At 45.0% G+C, this 24738-nt stretch overlaps 1 protein-coding gene across 1 annotated transcript in view; it reads left to right on the top strand.

The window, feature by feature from the left end:
* Window positions 1–24738, top strand: part of LOC127582165 (protein Niban 2-like) — a 212558-nt gene that overhangs the window by 175129 nt on the left and 12691 nt on the right. Inside the window, exons 10-11 of the mRNA XM_052037227.1 lie at window positions 4541–4702; window positions 18607–18723. Coding sequence (XP_051893187.1) covers window positions 4541–4702; window positions 18607–18723 — 279 coding nt within the window. The remainder of the gene's footprint in view (window positions 1–4540; window positions 4703–18606; window positions 18724–24738) is intronic.

Here is a 24738-nt window from a genome sequence, read left to right as displayed (position 1 = left end):
CGTCTCATTCTTGATTTCAGAAGAACTTTCTGGACAACAACATCTCCAGATCTAACAGTATTTAACCATAACTTTTTTTTTCCTTGGTCCAGAACTTTTGAAACGAAAGGGGAGGGGTCATGGGGAAACTACCTTAAATTAATTTGTTGTTAAAGCCTATTTTAGAATATATACAACATAGAACAGTACAGCATAGTACAGGCCCTTCGACCCACGATGTTGTGCCAACCAATATAAACCTCCTCTATTATCAATCTAACACTTCCCTCCTATATGGCCCATAACCATTTTTCTTACATCCATGTGCCTATCTAAGAGTCTTAAATGTCCCTATTATATCAGCCTCTGCCACTACCCCCAGCAGTGCATTCCAGGCACCCACCACTCTTTGTGTTTTAAAAAAAAAAGAAAACCTACCTCTGACATCTCCTCTGACCTTAAGCTGGTGTCTTCTGGTATTGGCCATTGCCGCCCTGGGAAAAAGATGCTGGCTGTCCACTCTATCTATGCCTGTCATAATCTTGTACACCTCTATCAAGTCACCTCTCATCCTGTGTTGCTCCAAAGAGAAAAGCCCTAGCTTGCTCAACCTTTGCTCATAAGACGTTCTCTAATCCAGGCAGCATCCTGGTAAATCTCCTCTGCACCCTCTCTAAAGCTTGCACATTCTTCCTATAATGAGGTGACCAGAACTGAAAACAATTCTGTAAGTGCTGTCTAACCAGGGTTTTATAGAGCTGCAACATTACCTCATGACTCTTGAACTCAATCCCTGACTAATGAAGGCCAGCACACCATCCCTCCACTTCCTCATCCAAGTCATTTATAAAAATCACAAAGAGCAGGGGTCCCAGGACAGATCCCTGCAGAACACCACTAGTCAGTGATCTCCAGGCAGGATACTCCCCATCTACTACCACCCTCTGCCTTCTATGGGCAAGCCAATTCCGAATCCATACAGCCAAGTCTCCATGGATCCCATGCCTCGTGATTTTCTGGATGGGCCTACCATAGGGAACCTTGTCAGACACATTACTAAAGTCCATATACACCACATCCACTGCTCTACCTTCATCAATTTATTTCATCACCTCCTCAAAAAAGTCAATTAGGCTCGTGAGGCATGCTGACTATCCCTAATAAGACTATGCTTCTCGAAATGTCCTAAGAATCCTCTCCAATAGCTTGTCCATCGCTGACGTAAGACTCACTGGTCTATAATTCCCAGGATTATCCCTGTTACCTTTCTTGAACAAGGGAGCAATATTAGCCATCTTCCAATCTTCTGGTACCATTCCTGTGGCCAGGGAGGACACAAATATAATTGTCAATGCCCCAACAATCTCTTCCTTTGCTTCCCGTAGTAACCTGGTGTACATCCCTATCCCTAACCCTAACCCTGGGGACTTATCTATCCTAATATTTTTCAGAAGCTCCAACACTGCCTCTTTCTTAACTTCAATCTGCTCCAGCTCAGTAGCCTGTTCTGTGCTGACCTCCCATTCACCAGTCTCTCTCCCTGGTGAACACTGAAGCAAAGTATTTAAGGACCTCCCCCTAGCTCTTCTGCCTACAGGCACGTTTCCCCCTTTATCCCTGAGCAGTCCTACCCTCAACCTGGTCATCCTCCTGTCCCTCGCATACGTGTAGAATGCCTTGAGGTTTTCCTTAATCCTACTCGCCAAGGCCTTTTCATGTCCCCTTCTGAAAGCTCCTTCCTGGCTACGTTATAATTCTCAAGAGCCCTGCCTGATTTTTGCTTCCTAAACCTGAAGTATGCTTCCTCCTTCCTCTTGACTAAATGTTTTGCCTCTCTTTCAACCGTGGTTCCTTTACCCTACCATCTTTTCCATTGTCTCTGGGACAAACCTATCCAGAATCCCATGCAAGTGTTCCCTTGCCAGCCTCCACGTTTCTGCTGTGCATTTCCCTGAGAGCATCTGTTCCCAATTTACACTTCTAAGTTCCTGTCTGATACCATTGTCCCTCCCCTGATTAAAAACTTTTCCATGTCATCTGCTCCTATCCTTGTCCATTGGCTATGCTGAAGATCAGGGAGTTGTGGTCAGTATCTCCGAAATACTCACCCACCAAGAGGTCTGTCACCTGACCAGGTTCATTGCCTCGTACCAGATCCAGTATGGCCTCTCCTCTGGTTGGCCTGTCAGGAATCCCTTCTGGATGCACCTAACAAAATCTGCCCCATCTAAACCTTTCGCACTAAGGAGGTGCCAATCAATATTATTGAAGTTGAAGTCACCTATGACAACAACCCTGTTTTTGCACCTTTCTGAAATCTACCTACTTATCTGCTCCTCAGTGTCCTGGTGGCTATTGGGTGGCCTGTAGAATACTCCCAATTGAGTGATCACTCCTTTCCTGTTTCTGACTTCCACCCACACTGACTCTGTAGACGATCCCTCCACGACACGCTCCCTTTCTACAGCTGCAATACTATCCCTGATTAGCAATGCCACTCCTCCACCCCCACCCTCTACCTCCATCCCTATCCTTTTTGAAACATCTAAACCCTGGAACATCAAGCAGCCAATTCTGCCCTTGTGACAGCCAAGTCTCTGTAATGGCCACAACATCGTAATTCCATGCGCTGATCCATGCTTTAAGTTCGTGACCTTTATTCTTTATACTACTTGCATTAAACACATTTCAACCCATCCAACTGACTGCATTTATGCCCTATCCACTACTTATCCTTCTTCACAGTCGCTCTGCACATTGCATCTACTTTTACACCAACTGCTCCATCATCTGACCTAACACTCCAGTTCCCATCCCCCTGCTAACCTCGTTTAAAGCCTCCCCAACAACTCTAGCAAACCTGCCCGCAAGGACAGTGGTCCCTGTCGAGTTCAGGTGTAACTCATCCCTTTTGTACAGGTCATACCTTCCCCAGAAGAGATCCCAGTGATCCACAATCTGAAACCCTGCCCCCTGCACCAACTCTTCAGCCATGCATTCGTCTGCTATATCTTCCCATTCATACTCTTACTGGCGCATGGCACAGGCAGCAATCGAGAGATTACCACCCTTGAGGTCCTGTTTTTTTAGCTTCCTTCCAAGCTCCCTATATTCCCTCTTCAGGGCCTCCTCCCTTTTCCTATCGATGTCACTGGTAGCAATGTGTACCATGACTTCTGGCAAGTCACCTTCCCCCTTAAGAATGCTGTGGACTCGATCCGAGACATCTCTGACCCTGGCATCTGGACAGCAACATACCATCCGGGAGTCTCATTTTCGTCCACAGAATCTCCTATCTGTTCCCCTAACCAATGAATCCCCTGTCATTATTAGCTCTCCTCTTCTCCCCTCTTCCCTTCTGAGTCACAGAACCAGACTCAATACCAGAGAACTGGCTGCTGTGGCTTTCCTGTGGTAGGTTGCCCCCCATCCCCCCACCACCACCACCAACAGCATCTAATATGATATACTTGTTATTAAGGGGAACAGCCACAGGGGTACCCTGCACTGACTGCCTATTCCCTATCCCTTTCCTGACGGTCACACTGGTACCTGCATTCTGCAACCTTGGCATGACTGCCTCCTGGTAACTCCTCTCTATCATCTCCTCAGTTTCCTGAATGATCTGGAGCTCATCCAGCTACAGTTCCTTAACACGGTCTGTAAGGAGCTGCAGCCGGATGCACTTCTTGCAAGTGTGGTCATCAGGGACACTGGAGGACTCCCTGACTTCCCACATCCTGCAAGAGGAGCATACTCCTGCCCTGACTTCCATTCCCACTGCTTTAACTGTGCAAAAACAAAATAAGAAAGAGACCTTACCAGAACCTCACCTTAGCCTTCACTCACTTCCTTCGCCTCTTCTCGCTGAAGCCACTTGAGCTAAAGCCCCAAGGTCCCACTCTAACACTGGCCACTCCTGAGGAGCTGCCAACCTGTACGCTGTCACACACCTGAGAGGGGTTAATCCATGAACTGAATAAGCAACTGCATATTGTTAGGTCGCTAAATAAGGGGATGCTTTCAGATGAATTCTAGGGTTGGAGTCATCCAGCACGGCATAGGCCCTTTGGCCCACCAAGTCTGCCAGCTACCAAGCACCACTTACACTAACCCTACACAAATCCCATTTTTTTTAAATTCTCCCCACATTACCATCAACTTTCTCCAGTTTCTATCCCTCATCTGCATTGAAGAGGGAATATACAATGGCCAATGTGCTTATGCTTGTATTTGACAGTTTATCCTTTCATTCATTCTGGATAAATATTTTTCTCACTTTGTTTTCACCTTGACATTTTCTTTACTTCTGCTAACTTTGGCCGCTGTTTTCCCAAAGTTAGTCTGATTCTACATGTTCCAGTTAATTTCCACAGACGTTTGTGAAATATTTTTTTCTGGATACAGTCTCGAAATCTCACGTTTTACTGCATTTAGCTTGTTATCTATTTTTAGTTGTTTAAAATCATCTGCAGTTAAATTCTATTAAATGTAAGACAATTAACTAAAGTTACAAGGGGGTCAGAGCAGCTGTTGATTTGTTACTTTGCTTTTTTTTTAGTACATGGAGAAGCTAAGCTTGTTACCTTATCACCCAGTGAAGATGCAGAGCTGTTATGAGCAGCTCGAACAGCTGCAGCCACAACTCAAGGAACTTCAACAACGTTTCGATCTCTCCAGTCCAGCAGTCTTTGTCCAGCGCGGTCAGATTCTTTTGAGAGAGGTATGTCTTGGTGAGATGGGCAGAAAACTTCCTATTAATTTAAAATGTGCGTGGGAAACTGTGTGTCTCTCAAATTTGATTGAGTTATTTGAAGAGGTAACCAAGAAGATTGACAAGGGCAGGGCAAGTAGATGTTGTTTGCATGGACTTTGCGACTATTCCTTGCCTTTCCAAATGCAGGTAAATCCTGTCTTTCAGAATCATCTCCAGTAACTTTCCCACCACTGATGTTAGGATAACCACCTGTAGTACCCTGGCATGTCCTTGCAGAGGTGAAAGGACAGGTATTACAAGTCCAACAGTTGCATGAGAAAGTACCATATGATGGGGAGTAGTAGGTATGGACAGAAGAGCGGGCCAGGGAGCTGCAAAGGAAGTGATTCCTTTGAAATGCTGAAAGGGAAGGGGAATCTGTGTTTGATGTTGGAATCATGTTGGAGCTGGTAGGAGAGAAACCAAATGCAAATTGGGTGATCACTTTTGGAGTTCCAGTGGTCAGTCTGCAGGACTGATCCTGGGTTTCCAGTTGCCTCCCATTTTAATTCACCATACCCCTCTGGTCTCGTGCTGTTATGAGTCCCAAGTATAGGTTCGATGAACAATGTTTCAGTTTTTCTCTGGGCACGTTGCAGCCTGCAGGACTTGATATTGAACTCTCCAACTTAAGATAACTTGCTCCTATGGGACTGGCCATTCATACTTGCCATTCCTCCACTTTCTTCACTCCCACCCCTCCCCTCCACTTTTTTTCTTCAATTTGTACACTCAGGCCTGCTCAGCACATCCTAGTAAGCTAGACTACACATCATGATCCGGGCTTGCAATGTTAGCAACACATAGATAACGGAGCTTAACTGCCCTACAGCCACTGCCCTCCCCAACCCCCAACCAACTTTTTTGCTTCTCAGGCTCACTTGCTTTCTCAATTCTGATGAAGCGTCTTCAACCAGAAACATTAACTGTTCCTCTTTTCATAGATGCTGCCTGACCTGAGTTTTTCCATCATTTTCTGTTTTTCTTTTTGATTTCCTGCAGTGTAATTTTTGTTTTGATGTTATAACATGGGATTGGCTATTCAGGACTGAGCCAAGAAGAAATTTCTTCATCTAGAGAGCAGTGAATTTTTGGAATTCTCCGTCCAGATGGAATGAGGAGGCTCCATTTTCAAGTTTATTCAAGACAGAGTCTGACAGCGTTTTGTATATGAAGGGGTGTTGAGTTAGTACAGGAAAGTGACACTGAGGTAAATCATCTGGCATGATCTTTTTGAATCGTGGAGCAGGAAGAAGAGCCAAATGGCTTACTCTTGCATCTACTTTTCAAGCAATATGTAGATGGCCCTACTAGAGAGGGTGCTACATTTAAACTCCGAATTGGAAATGAAGCAAGGCAAGTAATGAGGTGTCAGTGGGGCAGCACTTCAGGACCAGTGGCCATAGTTCTATTAGTTTTAAGATAATAATTATGGAAAAAGTTAGGATTGGTCCACAAGTTAGTCCTACATTGGGGGCAAGGCCAATTTTGATGGCATTAGACAGGAACTAGCAAAGACTGATTAGGAGAGGCTGTTTGTAGATAAAAGGAGGATTTTAAAATTGAGATAGCATGTTCCTGATAGAGTGAAGGGCAAGGCTGGCAGGATTAGGGAGCCCAAGTTCACAAGGGATACTGAGGCTCTGGTCAGGAAAAAGGAGCATATATCAGGTATCGGCAGCTTGGATCAAGAAAATCCCTTGAGGAGCATTAGGGATATAGGGGTATATAACAGCCAAATCAGGAGGGCATAAAGAAGATACGAGATAGCTTTGGCAGGTAAGGTAAGGGAAAATTCTAAAACATTCTATTTACAGATTCATAGAATCATGCAACACAGAAACGGGCTCTTCGGCCCAACTCGTCCCTGTTGACTTATGTTGCCTGGTGAGCTAGTCCCATCTGCCCTAAATCCAGGCGACACCCTGGTAATCCTTTCTTCACTCTTTCTAGTTTAATAACATCTTTCCTATAACAGGGTGACCCAAACTGCACACAATACATCAAGTGTGGCCTCACCAACATCTTATATAACTGCAACATAACTTCCCAACTCCTATACTTAATGCTCTGACTGATGAAGGCCAGTGTGCCAAATGCCGCCTTCACCACCTGGCTACCTGCAATGCTGCTTTCAGTGAACTATGCACTTGCACTCCTAGGTCTCTCTGTTCTACACTACTTCCCAGGGCCCTACCGTTCACTGTGAAAGTCCTCTCCTGATTTGTCTTCCCAAAATGCAATAGTTCACATTTATCTGAATTAAACTCCATTTGCCATTCCTCAGCCCACTTAACCAACTAATCAAGATCCCCCTGTAATTTTTCATAACTTTCTACAATATCTATAGCACCACCTATTTTAGTATTATCTGCAAACTTACTAACCATGCCTTGTACATTCACATCCAAATCATCTATATGAATTACAAACAACAAAGGGCCCAGCACTGACCCCTGTGGCACACCACAAGAGACAGGCCTCCAGCACAAGAAAAATCCCTCTGCTTGCTACCATTGAGCCAATTATGAATCTAATCCATGATCTCCCCTGGATTCGATCTAAGCTTCCAGGCTAGCCTACCACAAGGGAACTTATCAAAGGCTTGCTAAAGTGTATATAGACAACATGCACTGCCCTACCCTCATCTACCCTCTTCATTACCTCCTCGAAGAACTCCAAGAGATTTGTCAGACACAAATTCCCACGCACAAAGCCATACTGACTGTCCTGAATCAGAACCTGTCTCTCCAACACACAGAAAAAATCTGGAGGAACTCAGCAGGTCAGGCAACATCGACGGAGAGAAGTAAACAGTCGATGTTTCATCAGGACTATCACTGACCTCATCACCTCTGGAGATTCCCCTTTTAACGCCTCCAACTTCATAGATCCTCTACCACGCACTGCCCGTTTCTACCTCCTACCAAAGATCCATAAACCCAACTGCCCCGGTAGGCCCATTGTTTCTGCCTGCTCGTGCCCCACTGAACTCATGTCCTCGTATCTTGACTCCATTTTGTCCCTGTTGCTCCACTCCCTTCCCATCTATGTCCATGACACTTCGCATGCCCTCCATCACTTCAACAACTTTCAGTACCCCAGCCCTGATAGCCTCATTTTCACTATGGATGTTGAGTCCCTGTACTCTTCCAACCCCCAACAGGAAGGCCTTAATGCACCACTTCTTTCTCGACAACAGACCCAATCAGTTCCCCTCCACCGCCATCCTCGTCCATCTGACTGAACTGGTACTCGTCCTCAACAACTTCTCTTTCGGCTCCTCCCAGTTTCTCCAAACTAAAGGTGTAGCCATGGACACTCGCGTGGGCCCCAGCTATGTCTGCCTGTTCGTTGGCTACATGGAACAGTCTTTTTTTTATGTTTCAAGCCTAGATTGGTAATGATCCACAACTCTTTCATAGAACATTGACGAGTGCATTGGGGCTGCTTCGTGCTTTCGTGCTCTCATCAATTTCATCAACTTTGCCTCCAACTTCCACCCTGCCCTCAAATTTACTTGGTCCATCTCCGACACCTCTCTTCCCTTTCTGGATCTCTCTGTCTCCATCTCCAGAGACAAGTCAACCACAGACCTCTTTTACAAACCCACTGACTACCACAGTTACCTTGACTACACCTCTTCCCACCCAGTTAATTGCAAGGATGCCATCCCCTTCTCCCTGTTCCTCCGCCTCCACAGTGTCTGTTCCCACGATGAGGCTTTCCACTCCAGGACATCTGAGACGTCCTCCTTTTTCAGTAACCAGGGTTTCCCTTCCACCACCATCAATGCTGCCCTCACCCACATTTCCATTTCCCGCACATCTGCCCTCACCCCATTCCCCCCCCCCACCCCCCCAATATGACAGGGATTCCCTTGTCCTTACCTAGCACCCCACGAGCCTCCGCATCCAACGCATCATTCTCTCTAACTTCCACCACCTCCAATGGGATCACACCACTAGGCACACCTTCCTCTCTCCACTTCTCTCTGCTTTCTGTAGGGATCGCTCTCTCTGCGACTCACTTGTCCACTCGTCCTTCCCCGTAGATGACCCTCCTGGCACTTATCCCTGCAACCGCACTAAGTCCTACACCTGTTCCTGCACCTCCTCCCTCACCACCATTCAGGGTCCTAGACAGTCCTTCCAGGTGTGGGAGCACTTCAACTGTGAATCTGAGGGTGTCATTTATTGCATCCGGCGCTCCCGGTGTGACCTTCTCGACATCGGTGAGACCTGACGCAGATTGGATGACCGCTTCATTGAGCACCTTCGCTCTGTCTGCTGCAAAAGCAAGGATCTCCCAGTGGCCACCCACTTCAATTCCACATCCCACTCCCAAACCCACATGCCTATCCATGGCGTCCTCTACTGCGACGCTGAGGCCAGAAGTAGGTTGGAGGAAAAACACCTCATATTCCACAGTCTCTAACCTGATGACCTCAACATCGATTTCTCCAACTTCCAGTAACCCCTTCCACCCCACTTGTCTTCCCTCATTCTTGTGGCCCCCTCCCCCCTTCTCTTTCCCCTTTCCCTGCCCTCATGACCTGCCCATCTAATCCCACTTCCTTCCCTTCATTCCATGGTCCACTGCCCTCTCATACTGGATTCCTCCTCCTCCAACCCTTTGCCTCTTCTACCTATCACCTCTCAGCTTCTTGCATCCCACTCCCCCCCCCCACCCTCCTACATTCCCCCCTCACCTGGACTTGCCTATCATCTGCCTTCATGTACTCCTGCCCCTCCCTGACCTTCTTATTTTGGCTTCTGCTCTCTTCCTTTTCCAGTCCTGATGAAGGATCTGGATCTGAAACGTCAACTGTTCATTTCTCTCCACAGATGCTGCCTGGTCTGCTGAGTTCCTCCAGCATTTTGTATGTGTTGCCCCAGATTCCAGCATTTGTAGAATCTCTTGTGTCTCTGTCTCTCTCCAATGTTAGTTGATCCTGTCCCTAACAATCCCCTCCAGCAATTTACCCATCAGCAATGTCAGACTCACTGGCCTGTAGTTTCTTGGCTTGTTTTAGCTACCTTTTTTAAACAATTGTACCATATTAGCCACTCTGTAGTCCTCTGGAACCTCACCTGTGGCCAGAGATGAAGCAAAAATCTGCATGGGCCTCCGCAATTTATTCCCCAACTTCCCACAAGGTCCAAGAATGCCGTGGGGATTTATCCGCCTTAATGAACTTCAAAGCCTCTAATATTTCCTCCCTGCTAATTTGTATGTGGTCCAAGACAACATAATTCATTTCCCCCATTTCCTCAGCTTTCATCATTTTCTCCACAGTAAAAACTGAAGAGAAATGTTCATTAAAAATCTCACCCATTTCCTTTTGTTCCACACACAGACAGCTATGCTGATCTTTAAGAGGACCTATTCTCTCCCTAGCCACCCTTTTAATATACCTGTAGAATCTCTTGGGATTTTGCCTCATCTTGCCTGCCAGATCCTTCTCGTATCCTCCTTTATCCCTCCTAACCTGTCAAGTGAACTCCTGCACTTCTTGTAGTCATCAAGAGATTCCCTAGTTCCCAATTGCTTATGCGCAGTGAATGCCTCCCTCTTTTTCTTAACCAGAACCTCGATATCTCTCATCAACCAGGGTTCCCAAACCTGCCAGCCTTGCCCTTCACCCTAATAGGAAACTGCAGGCCCTGAACTCTTGACATTCACTCTTTTAAAGGCCTCCCACTTGGCAGATGCTCCTTTTCCTGCAAACAATCTTGCCCAATCAACCACTGCAAGATCCTGCCTAATGGCTCCAAAATTTGCTCTGCCCCAGTTCAGGACCTTAACCTGTGAACTGGTTGTATCCTCTCCATAACTATTTTCAAACTAATAGAATGATGGTCACTGGACCCAAAGTGCTTGCTAACAGACACTTCCCTAACTTGCCCTACCTCATTTCCCAGGAGGAAGTCCAATGTGGCACCCTCTCTAGTAGTTCCTTCTATATATTGATCAAGGAAGCTTTCTTGGACACATTTCACAAATTCCACTCCATCCAAGCATTTTACACTATGACTGGCCTAGTCAATATTAGGGAAGTTAAAATCTCCTATTAGTATTACCCTATTATGTTTACAGCTAGCTGCAATCTCTCTACATACCTACTCCTCCAATTCCCACTGACTATCGGGGGGCCAATCCCATCAGAGTGGCCATCGCCGCCTTGTTTCTAAGTTCTACCCATATGGCCTCAATGGATAATTCTCCAAGAATATCCTCTCAAGGACCATTGTTATGTCCTCTTTCATCAAGAAGGCAACTCCCCCTCCTCTCTTACCTGCACCCCTGTCATGCCTGTAGCATCTGTATCCTGGAACATTGAGCTGCCAGCTCAACTAGGAAAGAAAAAGGGCCCCTTCAGGATCAATGTGGTCGTCTATGTCACAGGAGATGGGTAAGGTCTTAAATATTTCTCATCTATATTTACTGTAGAGAGGAACATGGAAGCCAGGGAATTCAGGGGAGAAAATAGTGATATCTTAGAACAAATTCACATTGCAAAAGAGGAAGTACTGGTGATCCTAAAGCACATAAAAGTGGATAAATCCCCAGGGCTAATGTGCCCTTATTTAAGAAGGGCTGCAAGGACAAGGTAGGGAACTACAGGCTAGTGAGCCTAACATCAGTGGTGGGAAATTACTGCAAGGGATTCTGACAGACAGGATCTACCTGCATTTGTAAAAGCAAGGACTAATCAGGGATAGTCAGCATGGCTGTGTGCATGGGAGATCATGTCTTATGGATTTGATTGATTTTTTTTTTGTAGGGTTGACCAAGAGGATTGACATGGCAGGGCAGTAGATGTCTACATGGACTTCATTCATCATCTACAATTTGGATGAGAATGTAATTGGCACAGTTAGTAAGTTTGCTGATGACACCAAAATTGGTGGTATAGTAGTAAGGTTATCTAAGATAACAACAGGATCTAGATCAACTGAGAAAGTGGGCCAAGGAATGGCAGATGAAGTGTTGCATTTTGGGAAGGTAAACCAGGCAGGACTTGCACATTAAATGGCAGGACCATGGAGAGTGTGTAGAACAGAGAGACCTAGGTGTACAAGTACATGGTCCCCTGAGAGTGGCAGCACAGAGAGACAGGCATTTGGCACACTTGTCTTCATTGTTCATGGCATTGAGTACAGGAGTTGGGACGTCATGTTACAAATGTACATGATGTTGGTGAAACCACACTTGGAGTATCATGTGCAGTTCTGGTCACCTAGCTAATAGGAAGGATGTCATTAAACTGGTGAGGGTGCAGAAAAGATTCACAAAGATGTTACAGGGACTGGAGGGCTTGAGTTACAAGGAGAGACTGGATTGGCTGGGCCTTTTCTCCCTGAAGTGTAGGATTAGAGTTAGGGTTAGCCTAACCCTAATTCTCGCTCGCTCTCTCGCTCTGCCCCCCTTCCATCGGGCAGAAGACACAAAAGCCTAAAAGCACATACCATCAGGCTCTCAGCTTCTACCCTGCTGTTACAAGACTATTGAACGGTCCCCTTGTACAATAAGATGGACCCTTCACATCATAATATACCTCGTTATGGCCTTGCTATCTGCCTACACTGCACTTTCTCTGTAACTGTAACACTTCATTCTGTATTCTGTTATTGTTTTCCCTTTTACTACCTCAATGTACCGATGTGCTAAAATAATCTGTATGGATAGCATGCAAAACAAAGTTTTCCACTGTACATCAGTACATGTGACAATATAAACCGTTAATGTGGACAAATGGGACTAGCTCAGGTCGGCAGCTTGGTTGGCATGAATGAGCTCTGCCAGAGGCTGTATAACGCTGTGACTATTTAAATTATTTTGGTTTTGTGTACAACTTCAATGTACATTGAAAGAGGGTGTTTTGTTCTTTGATGCTAAGTTAAGACTTTGATTTGGCAAGGTTCTTTTTGAAAATGGTTAAAAGTTTCATCTTCACAAAGACTGAAATTAAAATGTTTTTCCTTCATTGTACAAAAACTGATAATTACACATTTTAAGGGTTTTCTATTGATGTTTTTGAGCCTGCTACTTTTTTGATCCTCTTTTTAAAGTTGAACAGCTGCAGGGCATTACTGAAACTTCTGATGTTACTTGATAGTTAAGTGTTGGTGTCGTTTGATGGTAGGGCATCGTGGAAAATTGAAACATACTGTTATTCACCTGGATACTACACTTCCCTCCTTTCAAGCTAGTTCCATTTGGCCCATATCCCTTTCGACCTTTTCTATCCGTGTACAGTCATGGACTCCTACAGCACAGAAACGGGCCCTACAGCCCATCTAGTCCATGCCGCATGATCTTCCGCCCAGTCCCATCTACCTGCACCTGGACTATATCCCTCCAAACCCCTCCCATCCATGTACCTCTCCAAACTTCTGTTAAATGTTACAATTGAACCCACGTCTATCACTTCCACTGGCAGTTTGTTCCACACTTGCACTACCCTCTGAGTGAAGTTTCCCCTCAGATCCCCCTTAAATATTTCACCTTCCACCCTAAACCTATGACTTCTAGTTCTAGTCTCACCCAACCTTCGGGGAAAAAGCCTGCAAGAATTCTTGCTATCTATACCCTTCATAATTTTGTATACCTCTATAAGATCTCCCCTCATTTTGCTGTGCTCCAAGGAATAAAAGTCCTCACCTATTCAACCTTTCCCTATAACTCAGGTCCTCAAGTCCTGGCAACATCCTTGTCAATTTTCTCTGCACTCTTTCAAGCTTATTGATATCTTTCCTGTAGGTAGCTGACCAGAACTGCACATAAAACTCTATGTTCGGCCTCACCAATGTCTTGTGCAAGTTCTACATAACATTCCCAACTCCTGTACTCATTGCCCTAATTTATGAAGGCCAATGTGCCAAAAGCTCTCTTTACGACTCTATCTACCTGTGATGCCACTTTCAAGGAACTATGGATTGTATTATTAATATGGATAATAAACAACAGCAGACCCAGCATTGATCCCTGCTGCACGTCATTAGCCACAGGCTTCCAGTCAGAGAGACAACCATCTACTACCACTCTCTGGCTGCCCCTACTAAGCCAATGTTGAATCCAATTGACTACTTCATCCTGAATGCCACGTGACTTAACCTTCTGGACTAGCCTCCCATGTGGGACTTCGTCAAAGGCCTTGTTAACGTTCGCTGCCTTTCCCTCATCAACCTTCTTGGCAACCTCCTCGGAAAAACTCCATAAGATTTGTTAGATGTGACCTACCACGCACAAAGCCATGTTGACTATCCCTAATGAGGCCATGTCTATCCAAGTACTTATATATCCTGTCCCTTAGAATACCTTCTAATAATATACCCACGACTGACATCAGGCTCACTGGTCTATAATTTCACGGCTTATTCTTAGAGCCGTTCTTGAACAATGGAACAACATTAGCTATCCTCAAGTCCTCTGGTACCTCACCCTGTCCAAATGTCTTTTTAACATTGTAATTGTACCTGCCTCTACCACTTCCGTTGGCAGCTCATTCCACACACCCACCACCTTCTGTGTGGGGGATAAAGTTGCCCCTCAGATCTGTTTTGAATCTTTCCTCTCTCACAAACCTATGCCCTCTAGTTTTGCATAGGAGTCCCTGGAGGGGGGGGGGGGGGCGGGTGGGGGGTGGTGAAAGGAGTATGTACGTTCACCCTGTCTATACCCCTCATGATTTTATGTACCTCTATAAGGTCACCCCTTATATAAGTGTGAAGTGATACACTTCGGGAGATCAAATTCGAAGGCAGAATTCAAGGTTAATGGCAGGACTGTTAACAGTGTGGAGGAATTGAGGGATCTTGGGGTCCACGTCCATAGATCCCGCAAGGTTGCCACGCAGGTCGATAGGGTTGTTAAGAAGGCATATAGGGTGTTGGCCTTCATTAGTCAGGGTATGGAGTTCAAGAGCTGCAAGGTGATGTTGCAGTTCTATAGAACTCTGGTCAGACCACACTTGGAATATTGTGTTCAGTTCTTGTCGCCTCATTATAGAAAGGATGTGGAAGCTTTAGAGAGGGTGCAGAGGAGATTTACTCTTAAAAAACCCTATCGTATCTGCCTCTACCACCGTTGCTGGCAGCCCATTCCATGCACTCACCACTCTCTGAGTATAAAACTCACCCCTGACATCTCCTCTGTACCTACTCCCCAGCACCTTAAACCTGTGTCCTCTTGTGGCAACCATTTCAGCCCTAGGCCAAAGCTTCTGACTATCCACATGATCAATGCCTCTTATCATCATATACACCTCTATCAGGTCATCTCTCATCCTCCGTCACTCCAAAGAGAAAAGGCCGAGTTCACTCAACCTGTTTTCATAAGGCATGTTCCCCAATCCAGGCAACATCCTTGTAACTCTCTTCTGCACTCTTTCTATGCCTTCCACATCCTTCCTGCAGTGAGATGACCAGAACTGAGCACAATACTCCAAGTGGGGTCTGACCAGAGTCCTATATAGCTGCAACATTACCTTTCGGCTCTTAAATTCATTTCCACAATTGATGAAGGACAATACACCGTATGCCTTCTTAACCACAGAGTCAACCTGTGCAGCTGCTTTGAGCATCCTATGGACTCGGACCCCAAGATCCCTCTGATCCTTCACACTGCCAAGAGTCTTACCATTAATACTATATTCTGCCATCATATATGACCTACCAAAATGAACGGCACACAATACTCCAAGTGTGGTTTCACCGATGTCTTGTACAATTTTAATGTGATGTCCCAACTCTTGTTCTCAATACCCTGTCTGTTGAAGGCAAAATAGTGAGAAGATTCTTCTCTTAGCAGAGGTGTCAGTGACCAGATGGCATTGGTGTAAGGTAAGGGGTAAAATATTGAGGGAATTTGAGGAAGAAATTTTTTCACCCAGAGGATGGTTAAAATCTGAAACACTCTGCCTGAGGGTATGGTGGAGGCACGTTTAAGAAGTATTTAGATGAGCACTTGAAACATTATGGCATTGAGGGATATAGAACAAGTGCTGGGAAATGAGATTGGTGAAAGCTGTTACCTGATGGCTGTTATGGACTTGGTGAGCTGATGAGCCTGTTTCCATGCTTATTTCAATTTGACCCTTTTAGTGAAATCAGCTTGGAGTCGCAAACGGGAGACCTTGCTTCACAAATCTACTGGAATTTTATGAGGATGTAACACATGGTGTGGATGGGGAAAGAACCAGCTGACGTGGTGCATTTGGACTTCCAGAAATATTCCAAAAAGGTCCACATAAAAGATTAGTGTGCAACACTTAAGCAACTAGGATTTGGGGGTATAGTGCTGATTTGCGGAGATGACTGGGTCATCTGGAATAAATGGGTCATAGAGTCACACAGCATGGAAATAGGCCCTTCGGCCCAAGTCGTCCGTGCAGACTGTGTTGCCTATTGAGCTAGTCCCATCTGTCCATGTTTGGTCCATAGCCCTATAAACCTCTCCTATCCATGTACTTATCTGGATGGCTTTTAAACGTTGTTAATGTGCCCGCCTCAACCACTATTTCTTGCAGCCATTCTAAATACGCACTAACCTTTGTGTGAAGAAGCTGCCCTGATATCTCTTTTAAATCTCTCACCTCTGATCTTAAAGCTATGCCCTCTTGTTTTTAGCACCCGCTTCCTGGGGGGAAAAAGCTTTGTGCTTTCACCCTGTCTATGCCCATCATGATCTGTATACCTCTTTCCGGTCACCCTTCAAGCTCCTACGTTCCAGGGGATAAAGTATTGGTATTGGTTTATTATTGTCACTTGTACTGAGGTACAGTGAAACACTTGTCTTGCTTACCGATCGTACAGGTTAATTCATTACACAGTGCAGTTACATTGGGTTAGTACAGAGTACATTAATGTAGTACAGGTAAAAACAATAACAGTACAAAGTGTCACAGCTACAGAGAAAGTGCAGTGCAATAAGGTGCGAGGTCACAACAAGGTAGATCGTGAGGTCATAGTCCAGCTCATTGTATAAGGGAACCGTTCAATAGTCTTATCACAGTGGGGTAGAAGCTGTCCTTAAGTTTGGTGGTACGTGCCCTCAAGCTCCTGTATCTTCTACCCGATGGAAGAGGAGAGAAGAGAGAATGTCCCGGGTGGGTGGGGTCTTTGATTATGCTGGCTGCTTCACCAAGACAACGAGAGGTAAAGACCACTCTGGCCACACAGTCATGAGTGTATAGGGAGTAGAGTAGAGGGCTAAGGATGCAGCCTTGTGGGGCACCAGTGTTGAGAATAATCGTGTCAGAGGTATTGCTGCCTGTCCTCACTGATTGCAGTCTGTTTGTCAGTCCTGGTCTACGCGACCTCTCCTTGTAACTCCGGACCCCAAGTCCGGGCAACATCCTGGTAAATCCTTCCTGCACTCTTTCTAGTCTAATAACATTGTTCCTATAACAGGATGACCAAAACTGTACATAATACACCAAGGGTGACCTCACCAACATCTTATATAACCCAGTAAGGTTCTTGGAGGGGGAGAAAGGAAACAAGTTGAAATGGGTACAACCACATTTGTAGAGAGGAAAAAAAAAGTAGTTATCCAAAATTGTTAAATTCGATATTACGTCCCGAGGGCTATAACGTGCCCCTTTGGAAGGTGCTGTTCCTTGAGCTTAGCTGGGCACAGCTAGAGCAATGTTGGAGGCCAAAGACAAAGATTGGAGTGGGATGACAGGGACACAGTGAATGACAGGATCCTGGAGTATCGTAGAACAGAGAGACCTAGAGGTACAAGTACATGGTTCTCTGAAACGTAGCGGCAACACAGGTAGACAAAGTAGTGAAGAAGGCATATAACTAGCTTGCCTTCATTGAATGTGGCACTGAGTACAAGAAATGATTCATTCTGTTGCATCTGTACAAGACATTGATGAGATCACACTTGGAATATTGTGTGCATCTCTGGTCACTATACCATAAGAAGCAAGTGATTAAGCTGGAGAGCGAGCAGAAAAGATTCACAAGGATATTGCTGGGACTGGGGGTCTTGAGTAATAAGGAAAGACAGGATAGGCTGGGACTGTTTTCCTTGGAGCGAAGGAGGCTGAAGGGTGATCTAGTAGAGGTTTCTAAATTCGTGAGGGAAATAGATAAGGTGGATGGTCAGTCTTTTTCTAAAATTAGAGGGGATAGGTTTAAGGTGAGAGGGGAAAGATTTAAAGAGACCTGAGAGGCAGGTTTTTTTTTAACATAGAGATTGGTGGGTATATGGAACGAGCTGCCAGAGGAGGTGGTAGAGGTAAGTACAATTACAACATTTAAAAGACATTTGGACTGGTATGTGGATAGAAAACGTTTGGAGGGATATGGGCCAAAAGCAAGCAAATGGGACTAGCTCAGGAAGACACCTTGGTTGGCATGGACAAATTGGGTCAAAGCACCTGTTTCCATGCTGTATAGCTCTATGACTGAGTGGGCAGAGCATTAAAGTGTCAGGTAACTTGAAGCTCAGACTCATCTTTGTGGCCTGGTAGGTCGTCATGGTGTCTGATAAAAGCCAGCTTCATAGTATTAGAGAATTAAGGGAGATCATTTATTTTTCTTATGCTATTTATTTCTTCTGTTACCAATAGTTATAGCAGTATCTTTCTATTATTGAAAGAGCTTTGTGCAATCCCTTCAAGCATCTCCAGTGCACCTTTAAGCTGCCTTTGATGTTATCTTAAGCATCTTTGTCCTTTAAATCTTTCTTTCCTTGCCCCACCCTCTTGTGTGAAATCCCCTAAAATGTCCTTCACCGTTTTCTGTGATGTTCAGAGAGTGGCTGGGGAAAAACAGTTTGGTTTTTATTTGTGGTGATAGGTGAAAATGCTTAATTTCTGTGTTGTTAATGCCATCTCATTCCTCTCTTAGATTTTGGATAATGCAGTGTACACATTTGAGCAACTTCTACACCAAAGTCTTGGTAACTCTTCTGAGAAGGAACAGATGTGCCAGACAATCCAACGCATTCAAGAGAGAGTGTTGAAGGTGAGAATAAATGTCAGTGAGGGAGATGTGAACCTGAAATTCTACCATGTTATGATGCCTCTTCCCTGGAGGAGTTTTATTATGAATAAATGCTGGTATTAGGAGAGATCTTCAAAGAAATCGCAGGATACCTCTATGACTTTTACAAAACGGAAGGAGACCATGTGGCCTATTGCATCTGTGCTGGTAGGTAAAGAACTACAAAGCCTATTGCCACCTTCCAACATTGGATCTGTAGTTCTGCAGGTCACAACTCTTCATACACAATCTAGACTTGTTGAAATGTGCTGATTTTTTTTGTTGCCTCTCCTACCATTTTAGGAAGTGAGTTCCACCGCTCTCTGATAGGAAAAAAATTTCCTCATCTTCCCTCCATTCTTTGCACCAATTTATTTATATTCACGCCCCCTGTTTTCTTGACCCCTTTTCAAGGGAAATGGGTCCATCTTGTCTATCTTGAACCTTTATAACATTATACACCTCAGTTGTCTCTCTCTGAGCCTTCTTGGTCCCAAAGAAAAGAACCCCGGCTTGTTAAATCATTAATCACAGATATAATTTTCCATTCCTAGTAACGTGCTTGTAAATCTCCTCTGCACCCTCTCCAATGCAGTGAAATCCTCCTTGTAATGTGGTGACCAGAAATGTATACTACTTGAGTTGTAGTCTAACTAGTGAAATACACCACAACCTCCATGTGTCAGCATGGTTTTGTGTGTGGGAAGTCCTGCCTCATAAATTTATTTGTGTTTACCATAGAACAATACAGCACAATACAGGCCCTTCGGCCTACCATGTTGTGCCAACCTTCAAACCACTCCAAAGACCATCTAACCCCTTCCTCCCACATATCCCTCTATCTTAAATTCCTCTATATGCTTACCTAACAACCTCTTCAACTTGACCAACGTATCAGCCTCCACCACCACCCCAGGCAGCGCATTCCATGCACCAACCACTCTCTGGGTGAAAAACCTCCCTCTGACGTATCCCTTGAACTTCCCACCCATTACCTTAAAGCCTTGCCTCTTGTATTGAGCATTGGTGCCCTGGGAAAGAGGTGCTGGCTGTCCACTCTATCTATTCCTCTTAATATTTTGTATACCTCGATCATGTCTCCCTTCATCCTCCTCCTCTCCAATGAGTAAAGCCCTAGCTCCTTTAGTCTCTCCTCATAATCCATACTCTCTAATCCAGGCAGCATCCCGGTAAATCTCCTCTGCACCCTTTCCAACGCCTCCACATCCTTCCTATAGTGAGGTGACCAGAACTGGACACAGTACTCTAAGTGTGGTCTAACCAGAGTTTTGTAAAGCTGCATCATTACTTTGCGGCTCTTAAACTCGATCCCACGACTTATGAAAGCTAACATCCCATAAGCTTTCTTAACTACCCTATCCACCTGTGTGGCAACTTTCAGTGATCTGTGGATATGAACCCCAAGATCCCTCTGCTCCTCTACACTGCCCAGAATCCTGCCATTTACCTTGTATCCCGCCTTGGAGTTTGTCCTGCCAAAGTGTACGACCTCTCACTTGTCCGGATTGAACTCTATCTGCCACTTGTCAGCCCAGCTCTGCATCCTATCAATATCCCTATGTAAGCTTCGACAGCCCCCCGCACTATCCACAACACCGCCGATCTTTGTGTCATCTGCAAACTTGCTAACCCACCCTTCCACCCTGTCATCTAAGTCATTAATAAATATCACAAAAAGTAGAGGTCCCAGAACCGATCCCCATGGGACACCACTAGTCACAGCCCTCCAATCCGAATGCACTCCCTCCACCACAACCCTCTGCTTTCTACAGGCAAGCCAATTCTGAATCCACACAGCCAAGCCTCCCTGGATCCCTTGGCCTCTGACTTTCTGAAGAAGCCTACCATGCGGAACCTTATCAAACGCCTTACTAAAATCCATGTAGACCACAACATCTGCTGCACTACCCTCATCAATCTTCCTGGTCACCTCCTCAAAGAACCCTATCAGGCTAGTGAGGCAAGATCTTCCCTTCAGAAATCCATGCTGGCTGTCCCTAATCAGTCCATGATTCTCTAAATGATCATAGGTCCTATCTCTTAGAATCCTTTCTAGCAGCTTACCCACCACAGACATAAGACTGGTCTGTAATTCCCTGGACTATCCCTACTACCATTTTTCAATAAGAGGACAACATTCGCCACCCTCCAATCCTCCGGTACCATCCCCGTGGACAACGAGGACTCAAAGATCCTAGCCAACGGTTCAGCAATCTCCTCCCTTGCCTCCTGAAGCAGCCTGGGGAATATTCCGTCATGCCCCAGGGACTTAACTGTCCTAATATTTTCTAACAGCTCCAACACATCCTCTCTGTTGATATCTACATATTCTAGAACATTACCCTTACCAACACTGTCCTCAGCGTCATCAAGACCCCTTTATTGAGGAAGTGATGAAGATCATTACTGAGGTTAGGGCCATAGATGTTGTCTACAAGGACTTCAGTAAAGCATTTGACAAGATTCTTCATGCTAGACTGGTACAGAAGATTAAATCATGTGGAATCCACAGTGAGTTGGTAAGTTGGATCCAAAATTGGCTTGGTCATAGAAGACACAGAAGTGGTACAGGAGTGTTTCTGTGACTGGAGATCTGTGGTCAATGGTGTTCCACAAGGATCAGTGCTGGGACCTCTATTATTTGTAATAATAATGATTTGAATGAAAATGTCAGTGGTCAGATTAGCAAGTTTGCAGATAGCATGAAAATTGGTGGAGTGGTGGATTCTGAGGAAGGCTGTCAAAGGATATAGCAGAATATAGATGAGTTAGAAATTTGGGTGGAGAAATGGCCGATGGAGTTTAATCCGGACAAGTGTGAGGTGATGCATTTTGGGCAATCAAATGCAAGAGGAAAGTGTACAGTAAACAGTAAGACCCTTAGGAGCATTAATGTGCAGAGTCATCTTGGGGTACATGTCCATAGCTCCTGGAAAGTGGCAACACAAGTCAGCATGGCTTTGTACATGGGAGATCATGTCTTACGAACTTGATTGAGTTTTTCAAAGATGTGATCAAGAAATTTAATGAGGACGGGGCAATAGACATGGTTTATATGGACTTCAGTAAGACCTCTGATAAGGTTCCACATGGTAGGCTGCTCTGGAAGGTTAGATCGCACGGAATCAATAGTAAGGATGTCAAAGGTTATGAGGAGAAGGCAGGAGAATGGTGTTGAGAGGGAAAAATAAATCACCCATGATGGAATGGTAGAGCAGACTCGGGCCAAATGGCCTAATTCTGCTCCAATGTCTTATCTTACGGAATCCAGAAAGAGCTGGTTAATTGGATATACAGTTGGCTTGACAGTAGAAAGCAGAGGGCAATGGTGGAAAGTTGTTTCTCGGACAGGAGACCCGTGACTAGTGGTGTGCTTCGGGTCGGCGCTGGGCCCATTGTTGTTTGTCATCTATATCAATGACTTGGATAAGAATGGACAAAGCATGGTTAATAAGTTTGCAGGTGACACCTAAAGTAGGTGGTATAGTGCATGGTGAAAAAAGGTTATCAAAGATTACTGGGGCATCTTGATCAGCTGAATAAGTGGGCCGAGGAATGGCAAATGGAGTTGAATTTGGATACGTGTGAGGTGTTGGATTTTGGAAAGTCAAATCCAGGTAGGGCTTTCACAGTGAACGGCAGGGCCCTGGGGAGTGTTGTAGAACAGAGGGACCTTGGAGTACAAGTAAATAGTTCACTGAAAGTGGAGTCGCAAGTAGACAGAGTGGTGAAGAAGGCTTTTGGCATGCTGGTCTTCACAGGCCAGGGCATTGAGTATTAAGAATTGGGACATTATGTTGCAGATGTACGAGACGTTGGTGAGGCCAAACTTAGAGTATTGTGTTCAGTTTTCTTTTACCCTGTTATAGGAAAGGCATCATTAAGCTGGAAAGAGTGCAAAGAAGATTTACGAGAATGTTGCCAGGATTTGAGAGCCTGAGTTAGAGGGAGAGGTTAGGTAGGCTAGGACTTTATTCTTTGGCACGTGGGAGACTGAAGGGTGACCTTAAGGAGGTATATAAAATCATGAGGGGCATAGATAGGGTGAATGCACACATTCTTTTCAAAAACTACAGAGCATAGATTCAAGGTGAGAAGGGAAAGATTTAAAAGGGTCCTGAGGGACAACTTCTTCACGTAGAGGGTGGTAAGTATATGGAACAAGCTGTCAGAGAAAGTAGTTGAGGCAGGTGGTGTAACAACGGTTAAAGGACATTTGAATAAGCGCATGGATTGGAAAGCTTTAGAGGAATATGGGCCAAACAAAGGCAAATGGGATTATTTTGGGAGGGCATCTTGTTCGGCATGGACAAGTTTGGCCAAAGGGCCTGTTTCCGTGCTGTATTATTCTGTTGCCTTGATTGGAGGGCATTAGCTATGAGGAGAGGTTGCACGAACTTGAATTATTTTCTCTGGAGTGTTGGAGGTTAAGGGGCAACCTGTTAGAAGTTTATGAAATTATGAGAGGTGTAGGATAGATGGTCTTTTATCCAGGATGGAAATGTCAAAGAAAATAGGGCACAGGTTTATGGTTTGAGGGGAAAGTTTAAAGGAGATTTGCAAGGCAATTTTTTTTTACACAATGTGATTGGTGTGTGGAATGCACTGCCATGGGTGGTGGGAATAAATACAATAGGAACATGAAAGGAATATGATAAGCATCTAGACTGTGTGGCTAAGCACATCTCCAATGCCATATGCAAATTCACTAATGACGCGTTCTGCACAGATCATGATGCAACCAGTCAGGATACTTTCAACAGTACATGTGTGGAAGTTTGGTATTCGGAGACATCTGAACCTCCTTAACCTTCCAAGAAAGTAAAGACGCTGGCGCGCCTTCCTTGTAATTACAGGATTTATGTTAATTTGGAAATGCAGGGACTGATCGAGGATAGTCAACAAGGCTTTGTGAGGAGAAGATCCTTTCTCACTAACCAGACCGTGATGAAGGGTCTGGACCTGAAATATCGACTGTTTATTTCCCTTTGCTTCTCCGTGGATTGTCATCTTGTCACAGTGGAGAAGCTTGTGTGGTCCTGAGATCCCGAGAGTGATGCCGTCTGGAGCTATGCTCCTGGTAGGGTCACCCATGGCGGTAAGGTCGATGGTTCCTGACAAAGAACAATCCAACCAAGACCTCAATGGTGGAACAGGCGGACGAAGTTACTTCAAGCTCAATGGCTGTGAAGGCGGATGAAGGCTGCAACAAATCTATCAGCTCCAATTGTCGTGGTTTCCATGCCATTGGAATCAGTTGGTTGATTTGTGAAGTATCGTGTGCTTTTTGTAGTGCAACATCAAGTACACGTTAAACAGGTACACACACAGGCATCTTCGCTCTGTGGGCTACTACCAAGATTGGACTCATAAGCCACTTGGGAGTCCATAAATAAATCATCATCCTCGACCTCGAGGGATAGCCACGACGACGATTTCCCTTCACAGATGCTGCCTGACCTGCTGAGTTCCTCCAGCATTTTGTGTGTTGCTCACTAATTTGATTAAGTTTTTTAAGGACTTAACAGAGTGTAGTGATGGATGGATGTTTTTCTGGAAGTCAGTAACAAGCAGTGTACCACAGGGATCAGTGCTAGGACCTTTATTGTTAGTAATATATATAAATGACTTGGATGAGAGTGTTGGTGGTATGATTAAGTTTGCAGACGACATGCAAATTGGTGGAGTTGCAGAAACAAAGAACATTGCCTGAGGATACAACGGGACACCGATCAGGTGGAAAGTTGGGTGGAGTGGTGGCAGATGGAATGCAATACAGACAAGTCAGGTAATGCACTTTGGGAGGTGAAATTCTGGTAGGCCATATAAATAAATGGTAGGGATCAGGAATCTTAAGAATAGTGATGTACAGAGAGACTTGGGGTGCAAGTCCATAGCTCCCTGAGAGTGGTGACACAAGTGGACAGGATAGAGAGAAAGGCATGTGGTATGCTTAGAGTCATAGAGTCATACAGT

The sequence above is a fragment of the Pristis pectinata genome, chromosome 23, assembly GCF_009764475.1.
Source record: "Pristis pectinata isolate sPriPec2 chromosome 23, sPriPec2.1.pri, whole genome shotgun sequence".
Classification (NCBI taxonomy): domain Eukaryota; kingdom Metazoa; phylum Chordata; class Chondrichthyes; order Rhinopristiformes; family Pristidae; genus Pristis; species Pristis pectinata.
The sequence above is the reverse complement of the archived record's forward strand: the minus strand, read 5'-3'. Positions and strand labels throughout refer to the sequence as shown.